The sequence below is a fragment of the Enoplosus armatus genome, chromosome 20 (assembly GCF_043641665.1).
Source record: "Enoplosus armatus isolate fEnoArm2 chromosome 20, fEnoArm2.hap1, whole genome shotgun sequence".
In the NCBI taxonomy this organism is placed as follows: Eukaryota; Metazoa; Chordata; class Actinopteri; order Centrarchiformes; family Enoplosidae; genus Enoplosus; species Enoplosus armatus.
Window position 1 is genome coordinate 16,423,597 of NC_092199.1, and position 22,001 is coordinate 16,445,597.

Sequence of the window (22,001 nt, forward strand, 5' to 3'; positions counted from 1 at the left end):
CTTTGCTGGTTTTCATGGTCTTTTATGGTAATAAACACAATATCTTTGGGTTTCGAACACTGGTCAGAGAAAATAATCAACAGATGAATGGATAATGAAAATAATTTATAGTTCCAGCCCTACTCTAAAGAAACTGGGAAGAACTTTCCATTCACAATAATACTACTGTTGATATTCTTTTCCATTAACACTACACTTTACAGTGGTGTAGAATTAGTGTAAGAGCTAGCTAAACTAGCTACCCAACTAGCTAGCTAAAGTAGCTAAACAGAACCATCTTCTTAACACAAAAGTATTGAAAGAACAATAGTACAAAACACATACTGTAATCTGTACAAACAGTTTTGTACAAATAACATATTTAATTGTCATATGACATGTGTCGTATGACATGTGTTAAATATCTCTTTTTGTGGCTGAAGACTTTCAGCAGCTAATCCAGCATTCGTGTGCTTGTTATACCGTATTGTGACCCAAAGCATTTTACAAGCACCATGGTCCTACAGTCATAGAACACCTGTAGAAATGGTCATAGATACAGATAGTATAGAAACGGGCGTGTAAATACATACTGGAGTATTGGCCGACATTAACTCTCAGTGCAGAGACCACAATAGCATAAAGGGGTAAATAAACCTTTGAATGGGAGCCATACTACTGGAGCACAGGTAGGGCCGAGAATACACAAACCACAGATGGACTGTCTCATGTTACATGCAGTTTCATTACCTCATTCAGCTGCAGTTAATCAAGTGTCATGCGAGGTTTGCGCCATAGATTTAGATTTAGCATGTGAGCCATGGCGATGATGGTAACAGTGGAATAATTACAGTAGGCCTGGGCCACAATTTGGCTTGCAAAACTCTCACCATCATTACAACCAAGGTGCAAGTAAGGCGATAAACAGTTTGGGTTTGTGCCTTGGCTTGGAGTGATTGTGTGTGTGTGTGTGTGTGTGTGTGTGTGTGTGTGTGTGTGTGTTGAGGTTTGTGCGCTCAAACAAGTAGGAGGAGGGAGAGGTCTGTTATTTTGCATTCGGACGAAATGTAGGGCACTACATGAGAAAAAAAGGCTTAAGTCACAGTTACTGAAGTTACCACCTTCTACAGGAAGTGATGACTTCCGGCTGCTGCGTGCTAGTTCATCGAAACACATTGCGCACACAGCTTCCCTCTATCACACACACACACACACATACACACACAAACTCACCAACTTACCAGGCACGGAGTCTGGTTGTCAAATATGTCAAGTCAAAGTGAGCCCACCAGCACAGGAGACAAGCTACTGCAAACACCTGAACAGGTATGGACTACAATGCACTGGTATAAGCTGATGTGTCTGAAATATACGTAATATATAAGTATTTGTTTCATTTTGGCTCTCTGGCAGTTACTAACCACCTAGTTTATATGGTGTTGTGGCCAAACTGACGCTGCTGTCAAATATATCAAAATATGATCGACTTTTCTTCTGTTTCTCTTCTGTTTTGTTTTTGCCATTTCTGCACAGATTGTCAGGCTTTTTCAGCGGACCGTTTTCTTCGGCTTGTTTTCTTTGTGAAATCCCCAAACCTGAAATTGTCAGATGAGTTACAACGGTGTTAAGAAATTGCACCCAAACACTGAGTCACGTTGTCCAAATGGCTATTTCAAGACGCTGTGACTATGATTCACAACTGTTTTGGATGTATGCTTGGGTCAGATGATGCAGAATGAAGCATACTGTATGTGTCACGGAAGACGTACTTCTGCGTGTGTTGCAGCTGTTGGCAGTCAACACATTTGCTATTTGTAAGGTTAACTGAACCGTGTTTAGAGCGTACACTATCTTTCGGAGTTTTTTGCAACTTTGCTACAACTGTATATGCAAACATAATCAAAGTAGTTAGTGTGCTATGTTGTTGGTCATGGGTGTATTTGCATGCTTATTTTTAGGATGGGTTTCTATTCCTTTTCAGGCGAATTTCCTTAGTTTGAATATTGAGTGGGTTGTCACTTTCATCATCAGCAATAGAGGAAGTCCCTCACAGACGCAGGCCTTATCAGGAATCAAAAGTGTTTCTTGAGCCTAGCGATGCTATTTCTTGCAAATGAAGGGCGATGATGAGATGAGGTCACCTGTGAAAACGTTTCAGTTTGATTTGATTGAACTTTGACGTCATTATTAGATTCCCTGTATTTAAATATACATTTAAACACATCTTGGTTTTTTTTTTTCCAGGAACATGGCTTCACAAGACTCAGACAGGTAAAACACACCAGCTGCTGGCTGCATTTCAAAGTGTAATTTATTCTGTATTTCTCAAAGTAGATTTGTCCTGATGGAGCAAACCAAGTTTTAGCTCCTTGTTTTTTACTACTTAACACTCGCAAACAAGATCAACCGATATTTCACTGCATAAAGGATTCGTCCTGTGAGGACCATGAATGTCTGTACAAACAACCCATCCAATAGTTTTGGAAATATTTTAGTCAGGATCAAAGAGGTGGACCGACCAATCCGACAGACTGACATTACTGTCCTTAGAGGCACGCCGCTAGCATGGCTAAAGAATCAATTAACGGGCTCTTAAAACTTCTTTGAGGTTGTGTAATCCATTACAGTGAACATCAAGTCTGTATTGGGGGGGGGGGGGGTTTGCATGGTAATCTAGTTTAAGTGCAGATAACCCCTGATGATGTCATATGGATTTATCTTGGTTTGGGCTCGGAGCCTACAAATCTTTTAACAGAAAGTCCTGTATTAGAAAGTGGGAGTTCGGTGTTTGAAAGGGAGGCATTTAGCAGCCGGCAAGGGTTTACCAAAAGACACTACTGAGTTGCATTATGTAAGATCCAACATTTTTCGGAGCTGGGGATTAAAAGTCAGGATATCTCGGCCTCTGGTGCATTGATTTTGATCATTCTTTTTCATAATCCATTTCTAATCCGCCGACTTTATGGGACTGAAATACTAATTGCCAGAGTGGACCTTTACCGTTCATTATGTAGGGGTTGCATGACTCAAGCAGGTTTCCAGGGTCTATGAGCAAAAATGTTATACTGTGTGGAAATGAATGGAAACCAATGTCTGGTTGGGACTACAGCATGGTGTGGGAAGTAGTCAACAGTGATGTCAAGTATCCGTGATTTGTAATAAATGGGCTGGTCCTTTAAGTATCTGTTTTGCCATGGCTGACTTTTGCCTCTTTCTGTCTTTCTCTTGTCAGCTGTCGCCCGGCCATGTACGTAAACTGGGGTTGACGAGGAAAATGCGAGAAAGGAGGGTAGGCGACGCCCCATGTTCTCAAATTCAACCTTAGAGTATGTTCATTTACTGCATGTGTGTGACAGAATCATGGAGAAGGTGTGCTGCTCTTCTCCTTTAGGATTTCAAGGAAGATGAAAACCCAGAAGAGAAAGCACGACGACACAAGGAGCTGGAGGTATCGTGTGCTGTACTTCACATGAAATGTTTTAGGGGTTTGTTTTTTTTTCCAACCGAGCTCTCACTCTGTTCATTTCTGTTTAAAGCTGAAGCCTCTGTATAAGGAGCTGTTGTACACCATCGCTCATAAGATGGGCAACCCGTCATCAACTGAGGTCTTCACGGTTAGCCAGCTTCACCAGTACATCACAGAGGTAGACATCTCAGCTTCACACGTAACAACACCCATAACCTCGCTGCTGCGTTGGCGTTCGAGCGCGATAACAGAGATTGTTGTTTTCTCTGGTTCTATCTGTCCTATCTACCAGGCTTTCACTATGACGGAGTCAGAGCACGACAGCCTGATGGAGAGAGTACAGAGCACAGAGGTGAGAAAAGGAAGTCAGCATGTTTGTTCCAATGAAGGCGCCTTTAGAGACCCCTAATATCTATTTATAGTACTCAGACACTGCATCGTAACTTTCCACCACCTTCTGTTTAGTCTACCAGTGGCAGAATTGATGTAATCTGCATGTCCAGGGCAGTAATGACTGGCTTTCTGAGTAACAAAGTTTCCAAATAACTGTCTTACCCTTATAGCCCCCAGTATACTGCCTGATGGCCACTGTAAAGGAAGCCAAAGGAATCCTGGGAAAAGACGTCAGCGGTGAGTTCTTGCTTTAACTCTGCAGACCATACAAATGACAATGATGTGTTGACTGGGACTCATTTTAAAACGCCCTTTTTAGCCACACTAGCCGTGTGTTTCTAGGGCAATTTCAGTCCATCGGTTGTTTGGTTGGTCCGCAGCTTTAGGCTAGAGTGAAGTATCTCAGCTACTACTGGATGGGCTGCCATGGACTTTGGTACATTCATTCTCTAAGGGCGAATCCTGATGACTTGAGTGATCCCGTGACTTTTCATTTAGTGCCACCAGCGGCTCAAAGTGTTCACTGAGCCAGAATTATCTCAACATCTAGTGGATTGGCACAAAATCTGGTGCAGTCACTCATGGTTCATGTATCCCATCCTATCCTTCGGTGATCCACTGATCATCTATCGCCGACAGCAGACTCACAGAGTGAGATGTCCTGACAACTATTGGATGGATTGCCATTGAATTTTGGCGCAGACATACATGTTCCCCCTCCGGATGAATTGAAATTTTGATGATTACGGATTTTTCTTCGAGTGTCACCATTAGACCAAAATTCCAGTGTGTCCAATCAGTTGGTTTTTAACCAAGCACCTGCAAAACTAATGACATTTCCATCAGCCTCAGCCATATTATGTGTTCAGTGCTAATTAGCAAATGTTAGCATGCTAACACGCTAAACCAAAATGGTGAACATTGCAAAAAATGATACCTTCCATTATCCATTGTGAGCATTCTAGCTTGCTGAAATTAGCATTTAGCACTTCGAAGTAAATTGATTCTTCAGATGATATCTGACACTGCAGTTAAAATACTTGAATTTGATTGATTGAAGTGTTCCACGTTCCGCTTTCTGTTCTCATGTGGACATTTTATTCTCCCCTTTCACTTCTTGTCAACTTTTGTGGTCTTTGACTTTTGTTGTGCCTACCTGTCCCTATCTGTCTCTTGTTATCTCTAGATAATGAAATAATGTCACCACTTGAGACTACTGCACATCTCTTGTGTGCTTTGAACAGGTTTCAGTGACCCATACTGCATGCTGACAATACTGGAGGACGAGGAGGAGAGTCGAACACGCCGATCCAGAGCCAAACCCTGTAAATCTGTAGTAAAGGACGCTGTATCAGATGACAAAATCTACCAGACGGACATCAAAAAGCAGACTCTTAACCCCATCTGGAACCAAACCTTCATACTGTGAGTCTAAATGCGTAATGTATTTGTGTCAGGTGAACCGGGCTGACGTTTGTTTTCTCTTAAAAAAGCTTTCTTTTTGGTTTAGAGAGTTTGAAGACATCGCCGGCGCCAGCTTCCACCTCGAGATGTGGTGAGGAGAAACGCCCAGAGCTCCACTTCTCTGAAATCTTCCTCGACATTACATGCACCTTAACAGGGCCATTTCTGTTTCAGGGATAAGGACGAAGAGGTTTCACTCACCCAGAAACTAGAGGAGATCAAAACCAACTTTAACAGTTTAAGAAGGTATTAAGCTCTCTCTCTCTCTCTCTGCGACTCGCACGCAAACCGTTCACCAAGCAAAACAGGTGACCTTTTCCTACTTGTGCTTGTTTAGGATGATCAAGGAGGCCAAAAAGGAGAAAGGCACAGATGACTTTTTAGGAAAGGTTGTCCTAAAACTACAGGTAGTAAATGTTCCTGTTTTCGTACCCGCTGTTTTACTCCTCGCTGTCTTCCCGGTCAAGTAACCCATTTGCATCGCCTCACATTAGGATCTCCACTGTATTGAAGACAACTGGTACAATCTGGAGCCCAGAACAGAGACGTATCCCGATCGCGGCCAGTGCCACCTGAATCTCAAGTTCATCCATAAAGCGGTAAAAAGCCCATCCTGGTTTTATGCAGTTCTATAACATTTATGCACGAAAACGTAATGGGCGCGCGCTGACACGTCTTTCATGGTGAAATTTGTGCAAAAAGAGGAACTGGAATTTATGGCCCGATTGTGGTGAAGTCAACCAGTGTTCAAGTGTGTGTTGTAGGACATACAATATGGCAATAATGAACATAATTGTATGCATATATTTGTGTTCCGTGACTGACAGAGAGACGGGACGCTGAGTGCCGGCCGCAGTGCTTACATCAACTACTGCGGGATTCTGCAGCAGTTTGTTCAGGCTTACATCTCCAAGCAAAAGGTAGAGGACTCTTAGTTCTTCTTAACACCGCATTGAAAGCTCTTACTTCTCGTACTTTTTCGTCTTAACGCCCCTCCTCTTTTTCGGCCTCTCTCAGAGCTCTGCTCCGTGGAAAGGGGCACTGTGTGGCCAGGCTCAGACCCTGCTGGAGCTCTACGCTACGCAGAATGACCTCTCGGCTTTTCTTCAGGACCTGGCGTGAGCACCATGTTAACGTCGAGCCGCCTCATTGCAGATTATATGGGAGATTTTAGAGGGGAACATAGGACCAGTTCTGGAGCCCTGCACAAACTGAAAGGAACGGATGCGGCACATTCAAAAAAAAAAAAAAAAAAAAAAATCCTAATATTAAGCATATTGAGAAATGTGCTATAAATAAACTTTACAGCGCATTTCACATTGTTGTCTGGATATATTATGTTTCTTTAGGGCTGGTCAACTATTCACTATTATGATCTATTAGCTTTCAGTAGTATTGTGTGTGTGGTGATATGAACATATTTTTACAAAATTCTGCTGTCAAATTTTAAATAATAACTAACAAAATGATTAATTTAAAGTTTTGTTTAACATGTTTGAAATGTAAAGTATAACAGTGGAACCCATTTTGATACCGCACCGTACATCAGATATTATTCAATTAATTATAAACTGCATTCAAATTTTGGAATAGCATTATATCACATTCTCTTGCCAATGTATATCAATATCCGGAAATATTTGTCTAAATATCATGACAGGGGTTTCACACATATCGTCCGGTTCTATGTTACCACGTTGTCCTTTCGTTGCACTGCTGAGTGTGTGTGTGTGTTCGTGGACGTGTGTGTCCCCCGACAGGAAGTGGGTGGCTTACAGTAAGCTGTACCAGAGTTTAGAGGTGGACTCGTCGGTGCTGCTCCAGCAGCTGACCAGTATAGAGTACCACTGGCATCAGCAGGAGCTGCCATACCAACAGGTACTAACAAAGTACATCTACTCAAGTACTCTGCTCAAGAGGTACTTGTACTTTAACCGAGTACTGTTCCATTTTTATCCTACTTTATACTTCTGTTCCGCTACATTTCAGAGGCTCATATTGTACTTGTTAATTCCACTACATTTATTTGACATCCATAGTTACCAGTTACCTTGCACATAAAGATGTTACATACAAACCATAATATGATCCACTGTTACAGATTATACAACTCAACATTATACATATTAGCTAAAATTAGCTTGACCTGGACCAGCTGTAACATAAAAAAATCTGCCTACAAGGTACTGTTTCAGTAATAAGAAATCCAATAAGTATGCGGTAGCCATAAAAAGTACTTTTATTATGGAGTATGTTTTATTGCTAATACTTCCATACTCCTAGTATAATACAATTCTGAATGCAAGACTTTTACTTTAATAGAGTATTTGTCAATCATCAATCTTACACTTATTAAAGAGATTATTTTTCTGTCACGCAATTTATTTTGCTGTTAAAAAAAAAGAAAGGACTTAATGTCTAAGCACACATGAGTGTTGAGGAAGGTGTTTGCACTCTGTTCACAGAAACAGGAACTTGGGGACTCTCTGCATGGTTTCCTGCAGTATGGACTGTGTCTGGTGGCCAAATACAGAGACATCTTCCCCCCGACTCCCAGTACTACTCCGAAACTACACACACTGCTCAGGTACACATATTCATACATGTTCATATAACTGCTGACATAGTTGTTGTCATTAAATGCATAGATTATTAAGGAATACACGAATGTGCTGTATTTCAGAATCTTGGTCCAGATCTGTAAGACTCAGGCGTTTCAGAAACTGAACCCGGCTCAGTTTGAGTTACACGATGAGGCCAGAGATGCCATACAGGTCAGTAGTCACACCAGTGAGGTTATTACCAACAGTATGTATATCAGTCTTTAATTACTTACAATGTGACTTTCATATCAGACAGGCACACAGGAGTGGTTTACCATCAAAAAGGGTCTGCACCAGCCAATGACCAAGGTACAGACGAGCACATCACGGAGGCCTCCGCGCTGTATTTGGAACTGAGGGTGTTATGGTTTCTCCATTTTATTTCACAGCACTAAAGCATGTGTTATTTTTGCACTGTGCTGACATGCAGGAGCTGTCAGAGATCGTGAGCGCCCTCTCCAGGTTGATCAGGGAGGTGCAGGATGACATAAAGCACAACAAGGATGTCTGGAACAGAGTATTTGTCAGGTACGGTGGGACTGCTGGACCACAGGAAGAGCCAGTGTTGACTATTCTCCGTGACTAGACGGACATTTTGACTCGGTGTAATCAGGTGCGACTAATAAACCTAGATCATGGCTGCATTCCATTCAGGGTTGTCAGTTCTCGGGTCCTGGTATTGTTTATGCAGGCTTACTGGGAGAATTAAATGGAACAGAGCCATTGTTAATGTTATTAATCACACCTGTAAAATGTTTGCTGTGAGAGTCAAACCAAACCAAATTGCATGAGGAATTTTTATTACTCTTGTAATGAATGTGTTTTTTTTCTCGTTATAGTGCCGTGCAAGTGGATGTGTTCACTGTTGTCTATCAGGCGTTTGACTCCCTGGTAAGTGGAGCGCCCTCAACCTCTTGCTTTCTCGACTCATTTCTTTTTAATGATTCGGTCGCATCTCACCCAAATTTTCACTCCTCTTCTCTCCTCCATAGCTTGCAAAGGAGGTGAGGGAAATCTTATCCCTGACCGAGGGTCAGATGGAGCAGGGTCTAGCCAACAGCCTGTTCCCCGTTTACCTGAGCCTGCAGGGTATCCACAAAGACAAGGCCTTCTTACAGAGAAGGTCAGTGATCATGCTCACACCATATTCTACAGCAGTTATTCACAAGCTTCTTTGCCCCATAACTCGGCACTCCTTCATCAGCACCGCCCGTCATGTTCCAGATGTTTTCATTTCAGCTGATGTTAACGTGGATGTCAAGTAAGACTACAGAAAAGTGGATATTGTCTCAATAATTTTTTGATACACTTGAAATATTAATGTTTAGGTCAGTTTGGTTTGCATCCTGCTACTAACAACTTGGAGTGGCTATTACTTTTAGCTAACACATGTCAACAGTTTATCCGTTACTTTTAGCTAATTGATCCGGCTGTTTACTTTTAGCTAATTATTTCAAATGTTTATCCATTAACATACTTTTAGCTAATTATTTCAAATGTTTAACCATTAACATACTTTTAGCTAATTATTTCAGCTGTTTGCTTTTAATTCCTTATGTTAAGTGTTTATCCGTTACTTTGAGCTAATTATTTACACCGTTTATCCATTTTAGCTTCCTATTTCAGCTATTTATCCATTCATTTTAGGTAATTGTTGACAGTTTCCATTTTGGCTAATTACTTCAAAAGCTTATCCATTACTTTTAGCTAACTATCTCTGCTAGTTTACTAATTAGTTCTCATTCACTTTCAAAGTCGACAAATGACTTTAAGGTGACTTTTAAGGTGCTGTGCAGATGACCTAACATAGCTGGTAGCTTACTGGTTATCATTTACATTTATTAAAGGTCACGCCAATTAGTAGTATTTGGATGGTTATATTGGTTTAATCAAATCATAATTTTTCTTTCGACACTATTTCTATCCTATTAGTTGAGATACTCCACAATCTTAGTACCCCTAGTTGGGAATCATTGCTCTACAAGATACAATTACAACCAGACAAACACTTCCACCATGCCTACTGAAAAAACATCAGAATGTTAGGAGTTATTGCTGTTGTTTCAGGGGATTACTTGAGCTGACAAACTTTCAAGAGGGCTTCAGAGAGGCTTTGCCTTACTGGCTGAACCAGGCATTCAGCACAACTCAGGACAGGGTGGAGAGGGCGGTGCAGGTAGACCAGGTAACACGCACGTTTTGATGCTTTACTGTTACGTTGAACGTGCTTTATTTCATCCACAGGGAGCATTATCACGATATACTTAACTTTCCTCCCAGCTCCAGCCCCTGCAGTCTGGCGCGGTGCCCATAAAACACAGTTCCTCAGCAGTGGACCTGGTGGCATGTATCCAGCCTATCTTCCAGCTGTGGGAGCAGCTGTCCTGGCCTGACCCCGAGGAGGCCTTCATGCTCATGGTCAAACTCACTGAGGTACAGTATTCTGCCACTGGAATCTGAGTGTGGCAACGCTGGCAGTTGGCTGTGGTCTATCTTTGCTTTCTGTGTGTTTTCAAGGATGTGTGCAAGATTGTGGTGAACTACTGTCACATCCTGAAGGAGAGGGTCAGGGTGCTGTCTGAGAACTCCGACCACGGCAGTGCCATCAACATGGTAAGCGCAGGCGAGGAGAAAAAGACTTCACTAGAAACACGTTTAATGCTGAGTGACACACATCTCAAATCTCTCTCTCTCCTCCGTCTGTAGTTGTGTGTGGTGGTGAATGACTTGGAGCACTTGCGGTCAGTGCTGACCCGACTTCCCACGCAGCTGAACTGGCCGGGGCTTCGAGATCGGACCCAGAATGTCATCAGGGAAAGCCAGTTTCACAACACCCTGCCCTCGCAGCTTCAGCAAGCTCAGGGCGTCCTCGGCCGAGAGATTCGCTCCGCTTTAGACACTCTTGGGAAAAAGGTGCGACATAAACGTAACATTGGATCATCAGTGAATCCTTGAAGGTACAGAAAAACCTTCAACGTGACCTCTCCGTCTGCCTTCTGTCTGTCCTCTCCAGTTAAACACAGACATTGAGACTCATGTCAGAGGCATGTCCACCAGGCGGAGGATTCCTTCCAAGTCCACGGAGGATGTAGGTGACCGTCACTGCCAGTGTGACACAAATACAGATGCCTTTTATCTATGCTTGATGTGGCCTCCTCTCTGTTTCAGGCTGCCGCCCCTCTGATGCGATACCTGGAGCAAGAGCTTCAGTACATGAATGAAAACCTGGTTCAAGAGAACTTCAACAGGTACGAGGCCCAAATATCAACTCACCACATCACAAGCATTTCATCGTGAGATCCGATGGGTCCATGAGTTATCCATGTTTTGTCTGATCTTACTTTTCTCTCTGCGTCACCATCATGTCCAGTCTCCTGACTCCTTTGTGGAATAACTCAGTGAAGATCCTCTACCAGGTGGCTACCCAGCATCCACAGCAAGAGGGGCTCATGGTGTTCTGCCAGAGACTGCTCTATACACTGCAGGTGGGTCCTTGGCCATGTGGCCGATACGAGGGCAGAAGAAAGCTTTTGTAGTTGATTAGGGTGTCGATTCAGCTCAGGAAAAGATTTCCACTTGCTTATTCGCTTTCTTGCTGAGAGGAAGCTACAGCCAGGAGACCCTGTAGCGTAGCTTAGCATAAAGACTGCAAGCAGGGGGAAAGCAGATAGATAGTTTTGAGCCTGTCCAAAGGTGTAATAAATCCACCAACCAGACCAACATGTAAAAAACAACATGTTGGGGTTTGCTGGGGAGGGGGGGGTGTATAGATTCATGGAACATTTTATTTCTTGTTGAATTTCAGTGCCTGGAGCAGTGCTTCCACGCCGAGGGAAATGGGCTCCCTCTGGATACACTCCACTCTGATGAGTACAAGGTGAGGAACTGAAGACCATTGTCCCTGTGTTTCCTCAGACTAAGATGCAAAAAGAAAACCGTGAATATAACTTGTGTTCCGTCTTTTCTCTCCTGTGCGCCCAGGCTCTCAAAGCTCACCTGACTCACAACTCTCTGAGCAGCCAGCAGCTTGTGGAGAAGTTCCTTGAAAGGAAAATATGGGAGCAGGTGAGACCGCCTCCCCGGGCAGGAAATGCCTCTCAAGACCACGGCGAACTCGTACTGGTCATTCAAACTTTCTTTGTCTCTCCTCGCGTATGCACAACAGAAGGTGTACAGCGGAGAGAAATACGGCGCAGTCACCCTCCTCACGTCCTACAGGAGATCAGACCAAAGACTCAGAGTCGAGGTGCTGAACGCAGTCAACCTCTTGCCGATGGACTCCAATGGTAAGACCATGTGGAACAATCACAGCCGCATAGATCGCTGTGCGACCTCTCCTGATGGCCTAATGCTTTGATGCTTCTTCCAGGTTTTAGCGATCCGTTTGTGCAGCTGTGTCTGGAGCCTCATCACCATTTCCCCGAGGTAGAGACTCGCTGCACTCAGATCAAAAGCTGCGATCTCAATCCCCTTTTTGATGAGGCCTTTGAATTGTAAGTCTTATATTTCGTCAGTTTTTGCTCTCACAAGTGAACCGGTGCAGCCGTCTGCTTTCCAGGTGTTTTTGACCTCCTTTTATCTCCACCCTCTGCTCTCACCACAGTCTGGTGTCCCTGGATCAGTGCCAGGCTGTAGGGGCTTGCCTGGTGGTGACAGTTCTGGACCACGACACCTTGAGGACGGATGACTTTGAGGGCGAGGCCTACCTGGCCCTCAAGGCCATACCAGGAGTTGGCGGAGGAAGGGAAGGAGAGCTCAGCTCACTGCCAGACCAGGCCCCTGCTCAGATCCGACTGCCTCTGATGCATCCTAAACCCAATGGTAAGACCTGTCAGTAGGCTGGATGAACCTGCTAGGGGCCCCTATTAACGCCCCCCTCCCCTTTTAGACTCACTGTGCAATGACGTAACATTATGTAATAAAAGACCTGCCATGAACTGGCACTAACAATATTTTAAAATGAACCGTAGATCAAATGACTGTGTAATATGAAAGAGCTACTTTACACCAGACAGTTCTCTTCAGCTCTATGCAGTGTTTTAGTGTCTTTCAGTCCATTGTTTTGGTATTGTGGCCTGTAGCTTTACTGTTTTGGTTCACCAGCAGCGCTCTCATCAATTCCACTTCCACTTCAGAGGAGCATTTAGCAGCTAAAGAGCCACTGGCAGGATGCATTTTATTCCATTACTAATTTATACTCGGCCAGTTGTTTTATTATTATCTCAGAATTTGATGGAGAATTTGCATCCCAACCATCCCACTACCCCTGTGGTTAAACATAGGGTTACTTTGAACAGAAACCTTTGTTATTATAGCAGGTGCTCCCACTGTGTTTTTCAGACCTTTTATTGACATGAAATTCAAATTTTAAGACCTGCAATATGTGGTGTGAAAATGTTAGTTGGGATATTAGTTGGTGTCTTGTCTTTACTATCCAGCTCAAGACATCAGAACCACAACCACATCGTTTCTTTTTATAAATTAGTTTTCTCATTCAAATGATTTTGGTGTCGCACACAGAGCAAATTCAAACCTTAGTGCCAATCCGACTACCCTGCATATCCTGAACTTGTCTCTCCGTGCACACTTTGCAGAGGACAGCATTCTGAGGTTACTGGAGTCCAGGAGAGGGGAGCGAGAGGCTCAGGCCTTTGTGAAGAAGCGACGGCAGAGAGAGAAACAGTCTCAGGAGGGGATTCAACCGTAACAAAAACACACAGACAAGTCTCTTCCTCCAAAAATATACAATTTTGTTTTAATGATCTGTACCAAAAAACAAAGAAAAAAATCCACTCAGAAGGAAACACTGGTGTCTGGATGAGCTGTGTGTGTGGACAGTATGCCGAGTGGGGTTTACCAAAGACCGTCACAGTGATCGTGAACACGTTCACACCTGCGTTTTAAACCTCATACACCTTTACATATCTGTCTGCTTCCTGATGTTTTGTCTAATCAGTGCAAGAGATAAGTATGACATCACATAACTATGTGTATATATATAATATATATATATTAGACTACATTTGACACACTGAAATGTCAAAGATTACTACAAATGTAAAAATGTTGGCAGAAAGACCTGTCACACGTTGATTTTAAACATAGCAAATGGGCCGGTTTTAACAAGAACAACAAAAAGTGTATGTCTGAGATAACATGAAAAGCGCTGAAGTAAAAATTTCAAAATGTGTCATTTTAATTTAAGACTACACGAGTCGACTGAGTACATTTGCCTTGATTGTGTTAACATGCTTTCCTCTTCCAGTTTGCGTAGAAGAATAAACCTGAGTGCTTTAACAGACGCCATCTGTTGTAGATTTAAACAAATATGACTACATTTTATTTTTTAAATAGTTTCTGTCATTATTCAACAGACAATTTTAAATGTATTTTGCTAAAAAAAAAAAAAAAAATCAAAATGAAACAAGAAATTCAATATAAAACTAGACAAGCGCTACCAGCAGCCCCCCCACCCCCTTTTGGCTGTAGCAATACAGGATGGTTGTCTGGATGAAACTCAATACGCCCTTTAAGTGTTTTCAGTCAGACCTGTTGATTTTTGTTAAGACAGCTCCTCGCCCTCGCCGTGTCATTCAATCCGTCTAGATAGTTTTGAGATCTTTGCTGTCACACAACGCAGCAAAATGAGCCTCTTTCCGGTAATGATAATGCAGTCGCTCATGGTACCCTGAACCGGACCTAAACACACAGCGGAGTGAACCAGAGTGACACTACCAGGCCACCACTGTGTTTTACATTCACTTCTGTGTCGTCACAAAGCATGTGCAATTCATTCTAGATATATACATGTAGAAGAAAATACTTTGTTAAGCTGCTCGTGATGAGGACTGCTCTTAACTAGGGCTGCATCTAATGATTCTTTTTGTTTTGGTTGATTTTTTTTCCCTTCAATTAATCGTTTTGGTCTATAAAAACAGTGAAAAACGGTCATCACAATATGTGATGACCTCATGAAAGGCCTTGGTTTGTCCGACCAATGGCCAAATCCCAGAAGTATTCAATTTATTATAATGCACGACCAAGAAAAGGGGCAAATTGTCACATTTGAGAACTTAAAGCAATCACATTTTTTGACTTTTGGCTTGAAAAATAACTTGGATCATCAAAATAGTTGCAGATTAGTTGCTGCTCTACTCTTAATGGTGGATTATCGCGAGTGAATGTCTTGAAACTATCCAGACGGATACATAACGCTCTGGAAATGTTTGCTTCAGGCGAGCTTGTGCTTTAAAAACATATCAAAATATGATTTAGAGCTATGCGTGTAAATGTATCATAGTTAGGGTTGGAGAAGAAATAACAGCAGGTCAAATCAAGAACAGGGGTAAAGAACAGTGTTGCTGGTCAAGAGCAATAACTAGTAAAATGTACTGGTGTTCCATGGGGAACACTGGAAAAGAAACGATTCATCCTAAATTCCACATTAAGAGCTTTCACTTATTGACCTGCGCTCACGAAGCTCATCAGCAAACGTCACCTTAAGAATACAAAACCAGATCGGTGCTCGTGTTGTCACCACGTTAATAAAATGACCTCGACATCATTCTGGATGGCGGTTGAGATCCAAGGCTGGCATCTGTGGAATCAGGGCTGACTGGATCTGGAATCTGTGGTGGTCCGGGCGGGCTGTGAGGTCAAGAGAGCTGCTGCTCCAGGGTCTGTTCGGGGCAGAGGGGGCACTCTGTGGAGGTGGAGCAGCTCTCACATTGTAGTCCGTGGCCACAGGGCAGCGACACCGAGCCCTGCTCACCACACGTCACACAGCACTGTCTCTGTTTCCTGTATACCACCTTGGAAAACACACGGGAGAAGATTAAACTGATGAATGTGGGATGCTTTTAGGGGGCCGCACACGACGGTCATAACTATTTTGTGAGCAAAAGGAAAAATCAGGGTCAACAACGACTGACAAATGCGGCGTGCTGGTGTCCAAAAACAAAGTTATGCCAGCAAGCATACGGAGCATTGTTTTGTCCTTTTTTTACCGACAAATCCAGTCCAAAGGAAGCAACTTTAAGGCCACACGAGCTGCTGAGGGAACTTGCGATGGGCTCTTGTCTTTTTCTGACATTTTATACACCATAAAAATAATCAGGACGCTTGGTTATTTCATAACCAAAATAATAAAAGAACAACTCTTTCTTTACATGTTAAGTCTGATCATGTGTGTTGTGTATTTCCTCATTAATGAACTGACTTTAACATTCTTTAAAAGCCAACAAGCACGGATTAGCTACAATGCTAGTTTGCATGTACAAACAAGGCCTCTGAGGAAAACAATTTCATCAGAACACAGCATGTTGTGGCCATATCAGTTCAGTAAATCATGTAGGTCTTTAGGTTGACTTCATGAGTTCTGAGTCTGTGGTATTACCTGTTCCACGGCGTGCAAGCAGCTACAGAGCTGAGCCTGCAAACTGAGGACTGACTCCAAGGGAAGCCGGTGCAGTAGCTGGAGCTGGTGCAGCGCTAAATGGGGGTTGTCTCCGCTCCTTATGCTCTCCAGCGCCTCCTGCAGGAGGGAGGCCTGTCTCTGCGCCTCCTCCTCAGCCTGCCGGGCTCTCTCGGCCTCCATGGCTAACCGCGCTGCATGGGCACGGGACTCCTCCGCATCTGCTTTCAGCGCAGCCCACGACTACAAGAGGCAGAGTGCAGAACATCCACTCAAAACTAGTGAATTTAATTCCCCCAGTCATCGCAATATGCATCATGAACATGCGGGTCACTGCACTGAACGCCAACAACCATGTCGCAGACACCAGTGCACACATGCCCCACTACCTACCTACCTGAGCTGTGTGTCTCCAGCTGTGACCCCACTGCTTCAGCGCCCTGTGGGCTTCCTCCAGCTCCTGTTTGAGCCTGGAAGTTTCTGCACAGGGGCCAGAGGGTAGAAGGGTGGGGGGGGTGCCAGGGGAACCCTGGCCTGATGGAAAATGCTCCCAGATATTAGTGCTCATACCATTCAGACCTACAAAAAGAAAGAACAAATATTGAGAAAATAAAGAATAAATATCATCCCTCACTACACCACTTGATGTCCCGAATCAAATTCCACAAACCTAAAGAGCTATGAGATGGTCCCAAGAAGGTGCTTTCTGATTGGCCAGGTTGTGACAGGTGAGAAAAGAATGGTGAAGCGTGCGGCCTGATTGGGGGAGATGGTGAAGGGGAGCTAAAAGGAGCAGAGCTGCTAAAGGATCCTGGGATATTGACTGGGGCAGAACTCTGAAACTGGCTACCTCCTATAAAAGGCAAAGAGATCAAATAATTACGAGTTATGCTTATGTGCGTATGCATACTGCGAAATGGTGTCCATGCGTTCATATTTAAATTGTATGTAGTTCTGTGTGCTGCATTCTCGTGGCTTTGAAATACCCAGCATAACTCCCACACTGGGCAGAGCGGAGCTGCTCTCCAAGCTCCTCTCCAACGCCGACACACCAAAATCATTCAGGTCGAGATCATCCAGGGCTGACTCTACAACACACACACACACACACACACACACACACACACACACACACACACACACACACAAGAACAATTATTATTTTTAGCTGTTTCACATCGTGTTATGTCACGGCTGCTTGAAATGTGGATTCAGAATTCTTCGCTTACCAACAACTGACTCGACAGTCTCACTGGTGGGGTAAAAGGGCAGGGCGTTAGCGTTCATGCCCGACGACATGCTGGACCCCGGGGGGCCGAGAGGGGCAGGGCTGGGAGGTGTGGCGGCCAAACTGGAGGGGATGCTGGAGGAAAGACTCAAAGGGCTGCCCACAGGCAGAAACACTAACAGGTCCTGGAGGGGAGCGAGTGTGGTGTTTGGGGAAACAGGTTACTCTAGTGTCCTTGCAGCAAGATTAGTATGAACAAGAAAAGTCTGCTTCCTGAAGAAAAACATGTGGACCAGCTGAAAGTATGCAGACTGTATAAAATAACACCTTGCGTTCGAGGCTGTAATCGTACCTGTTTGCTTTGTGTTGACGCCAATTCTCTGTGCCGCTGCTCCAGAGCAAAACTCCTTTGCTTAGCCTGAAACCACAAACAATATAAGAATCAGAAGAACCATGACGTGAAAACACACGGGGTTCTTCTTCTTCGTCAGTCTTCTCACCTGATCCTCCCTCTCAAATCCAGGCGCCCTGCCGTACCCACCCTCTCCCGCCCAAGGAGATGGAGGCTCTGCTCCTCCGCTCACGTCCTCGCACAGAGACAAAACGCTACCCAGCAACCCCTGCTCCGCCACACACGACCCTGCAGACGGGTAGAAAGGGTCTGAGACAGAGCCGGAGCCAGGCCCCATGTTGTGTCTGCTGGGGCTCGAAGAAGCTTCCTGGGCAGGGAGAGGGTCTGGAGGTCTGGGGGGTGGAGGAGAGCTTGGTGTGGGGAATGACGGTTCCTCTGGGACAAAGGGCTCTGGAGGAGGTTTAAAAAACAAAAAAAGGCAAATTACAATAATACAACGTTAGATTACAAAATGAATCATGATATGGTTGTGGAGAGGTGCTTAGAAATGCATTGTGGGAACTTACTTTCAACGTGAGCAAAGGCACAGAAGGGCCCTCTGGGACAGCTGCCGCACTGCTGCATGTCATTACACTTCGTGGATTTATAGATCTGTGACAAAGCAACAAAGCAACACACGTTGATATTCAGCTCCTGCGATTGTGGCTCTAGATTCTACACGCTCTCTGAAACAGACCAACCTCTGGGTGGAACTGTTGTTCTGTTCTTGTGTGGCAATACTGACACCCCTCCGCTCCCTCACATTTGCTGGGATCCCCCCACTCCTCGCTCTGTTTCACAGCTGGACACGGCAACGCCCTGTGGCAGCAAGAGCGAACGGCAGCAAAAATTCACAATCGGGCCAAAACAACACCATGATCTTCAAATATCTCCACCTCACACGATGTGATGGCGCACCTGTATTTGTGCTTGTGCGGGCTGCGCCTCCTGTCTTTGCTGTTGTGGTAGTATGGACACGCGTAACCTTGACGGCACAGACGGGGTGGTTTCTTACAGAGCTCTGTCTTGTAGTGGGACAGCACGTAGTTGTTATCTGGGGAGTTCAAAACACAGAGACACGGAAGGAGGCGATGAGGCAGGCAGATAGTGAGGGCTGGTCAAGAGTCAACAGGCCACGGTTTTCAGAACGTAAAATGATTGTATAGCGTTTAAAAGGTTTGACATATGAAATACATAGAAAAGCTCAATCATATTTCATGTCTCATAGCACCTTAAACAACACGTTCCCACCAATGCAGCACCGAGTGTTCATTTCACACAGAGCTGTATTTAAACGCTTGCTGGAGTTCTGTAACGCAGACTCACCTTGCCAGCGTGGTTCCTCACTCAGGATCTTCTCTATCAGGGCTGTACTTGCTGCCTGCCCTGACTGTCCATCTCCTCCTCCTCCTCCTCCTCCTCCTCCTCCCTCTGTGGCCCCCGAGCCTCCCTGAGACTCCATGACCTGCACTTCTCTGCAAAATTCACAGTTTAAAAGAGACTCCGTCAACAACTACAGCGCGGATGCACATACAGAAGCTGACATGAAGCCGCCGGCAGGGTGGCTCCGCGTTAAAATCGAGTTCTTCCGGCACCTGATATCGTAAACAGGGCTGCGCAGGTCATGTGATCCGTGCGCAAAGGCGCAGTGGGAGCCGTTTTTGCTGCAGTGGCCTTTTGCATCCGTTTCATGGATACACGATCCCGTCTTATAGTAGCGGAGGTGGTATCTGCGTTCTGTGTCTCCTGCTGTCCGATGTAGAAATGGGCATCTGGAGAACACCGGAAAACCACAATCAAAACATGGAGACAAACACAAAGACATACAGGCAAAGAGTGTGCAGTATACATATGTTGTATACTAGGGCTGCAACTTATGATCATTTTAATCATCAACTAATCTGCCAATTATTTTCTCAATTAATCAATAAATAGTTTTGCCTGTAAAATGGACAGTCCAAAATGTTCCATTTACAATAATATAAAAACAGCAGCAAATCCTCACTTTTAAGAAGCTGGAACCAACAAAGGTTTGCAAAACATACTGTTTTTTTTATATAAAAGGCAGCTGCAACTATGACTTCAATAAGCATCTTGTATATATCTGGAATGTACAGCACAGTAACAGTTTTGTACCCCACCAAGCTGCAGAGCTACAATCCCTGTTGAATCATGCACACAACACTGGCACCGAAAGTTATTTGAAAGGTCTGCGGCAGACAAGCCATGTGCAAGTGTACAACATCCACAGAGTATTGTGGTTCCTGTCCAAACTCCATAAAAGTGACTGAACTTTTTTGAACCTCTGTTATGGTGACACTTTGAGATAAGAGCTGACAATTGACAATTTGAGATGAGAGCTGGAAGAGGAATTGTTTGAAATGTCCACTTGGCAGTCCAACAAGCAGTTCGTTAGCATATATCGCAGACATCCCAGTTTGACCCTGAATCAGCTTCCAGCTTCTCAGCCATTTGCATTTTCCCTTTGTCTGTCACCAAGAGGGCGTCATAAAGAACAATAAAAGACACTGAAGTCTCAAAGAGACCCACAGAGTTGGAGAACGGCTATGTTCAGGTGTTAATGCTCACAGTGGAGATTATGCATCAGCCACTATTCTTCCAAGGTGTTCAGCTCGACTTACAATTGTGGATAGGGTGTATCCTCAATCACTACTCCACTGGCTTTCACCCAATTGAAAAAGCTCCTTTGCCATGCAATGTCCTGCACATTCTGGCGATTCTCTTGAGCAATTTGTGATTTTAAATGTAAAAGGCTTACAAATGTTCGAGATGCGACAGGGACAATGCTTTTCACACCAGCAAGATATTACCATTTAGAATTAAAGAGGCTTCTGCAAACCCTAAAAAAATCTAGGTCTGTGGGGTTTCTAACAGAAGGCCAAGTAATTAATTTCACTGTAATTTACTTTTACACACTTTCGCATACGTTTCATCAGTCACCATTATCATCTTCCCAGATAGTGTGGCCAGTTACGCAATTCAGTAACAAAACAACACAAACACTTCCCCTTTACACAGGTCCTTGACTTTACCTTTTCATTTTAAATGTACAGGTCTATTGAGGAACCCATGATAACCAAAGCAACCATGATGTGCAGCAGTGAAATCTGAGTTGCACTCACTCGTCTCCATCAGGACAGGTGCCTGTTCCCTCATCATATTTGGTACAGTAAACATCTGGGCTGTAGTTGAAGGTCCCGTCCCGTCTGCGGATGGGCCTGCGGCGCCGCTGGTTCAGGAAGTGCCAGTGGAAGCAGGAAAAAGGCCTGTGCTGTGTGCATTTATGCTGTACAAACAGGGGGCACTGCTCAGTTCTGAACTCCTTTAGATATCTGGGAGAGAGGGGAGCAACAAGACAGAGTGGAACACATTTAAAGACAGAGTTAGTCTTTTACAGTTTCTTACACAAGCAAGAGTGTATACATATTATGCAGTACATTCAAAATCCTTGCTTATAGTGATTGTTTTTCTAGGGATCCCCATCTGTCTCATTCTCTGCTGCTGTGACAAACCTCTTCCCCCGAAAAGCTAATATACAAAGGAACTCAACTAGCATTGCGTTTATGCCGCACGGAGACATGTTCACAAATACAGAAGTGTAACTATGCTGTGCCACAGAGCTTGTAAGCAACGGCTACTGTTAGTGAGTAACGTTAGGCCTCTTTCTCGAGACCTGCTCCGGTTAATAAGCACATTATGGTTCGTTTCAGTCATTTCAAATAATGTCCAGTGCATCACTCACTCATTTTTTCAGGTACAACATAGCTGTAGTTTGGTATATGCAACTACACGTGAGGTTGTGTACACTTAGCTAGCTAATCCAGCTAACTAGCTACGTACGTGTAATGTTGAGGTTTCTCGGGCTGCACGTTCAACACGGTTGCGGGAGATGTCGAGCCCCCTGCGGGCGAAGACGAAGAGGACGAGGACGGGCCCCCGGTAGTCGCCGCTGCCGAAGATGACGGGGGCTGTGAGTGTGTTTTAGACATTTTACCCGTTTGAAGCCTAACAACAAGAACCTTGTTTTTAGCTTACTGGCTAGC

At 44.2% G+C, this 22,001-nt stretch overlaps 2 protein-coding genes across 2 annotated transcripts; one reads left to right on the top strand and one right to left on the bottom strand.

Annotated features, from left to right (window-relative positions):
• Positions 1 to 1,207: 1,207 nt before the first annotated feature.
• On the top strand, positions 1,208 to 14,206 carry unc13d (unc-13 homolog D (C. elegans)). The gene is made up of 34 exons (XM_070926772.1): positions 1,208 to 1,305; positions 2,224 to 2,250; positions 3,212 to 3,268; positions 3,371 to 3,427; positions 3,516 to 3,623; positions 3,738 to 3,797; positions 4,009 to 4,075; positions 5,083 to 5,263; positions 5,349 to 5,393; positions 5,477 to 5,548; positions 5,640 to 5,709; positions 5,797 to 5,901; positions 6,130 to 6,222; positions 6,320 to 6,420; positions 7,063 to 7,180; positions 7,768 to 7,889; positions 7,986 to 8,076; positions 8,158 to 8,214; positions 8,336 to 8,433; positions 8,745 to 8,796; positions 8,898 to 9,028; positions 9,973 to 10,090; positions 10,186 to 10,338; positions 10,423 to 10,518; positions 10,612 to 10,818; positions 10,919 to 10,993; positions 11,074 to 11,153; positions 11,276 to 11,390; positions 11,711 to 11,782; positions 11,887 to 11,970; positions 12,071 to 12,191; positions 12,275 to 12,398; positions 12,509 to 12,726; positions 13,500 to 14,206. Exons 1-34 carry the CDS (start codon positions 1,246 to 1,248, stop codon positions 13,610 to 13,612), a joined length of 3,348 nt encoding a protein of 1,115 aa, XP_070782873.1. The 5' UTR covers positions 1,208 to 1,245; the 3' UTR covers positions 13,613 to 14,206.
• On the bottom strand, positions 13,635 to 21,947 carry unk (unk zinc finger). Its single transcript, XM_070926773.1, has 15 exons — positions 21,799 to 21,947; positions 21,081 to 21,290; positions 19,533 to 19,709; positions 19,264 to 19,412; positions 18,856 to 18,991; positions 18,639 to 18,756; positions 18,465 to 18,549; positions 18,047 to 18,348; positions 17,899 to 17,964; positions 17,548 to 17,731; positions 17,305 to 17,406; positions 16,989 to 17,171; positions 16,716 to 16,897; positions 16,301 to 16,561; positions 13,635 to 15,716 (listed from the first exon to the last, which is right to left on the bottom strand). The coding sequence occupies exons 1-15, from the start codon at positions 21,945 to 21,947 to the stop codon at positions 15,561 to 15,563; spliced, it is 2,460 nt and encodes an 819-aa protein (XP_070782874.1). The 3' UTR covers positions 13,635 to 15,560.
• Between the last annotated feature and the right edge of the window lie 54 nt (positions 21,948 to 22,001).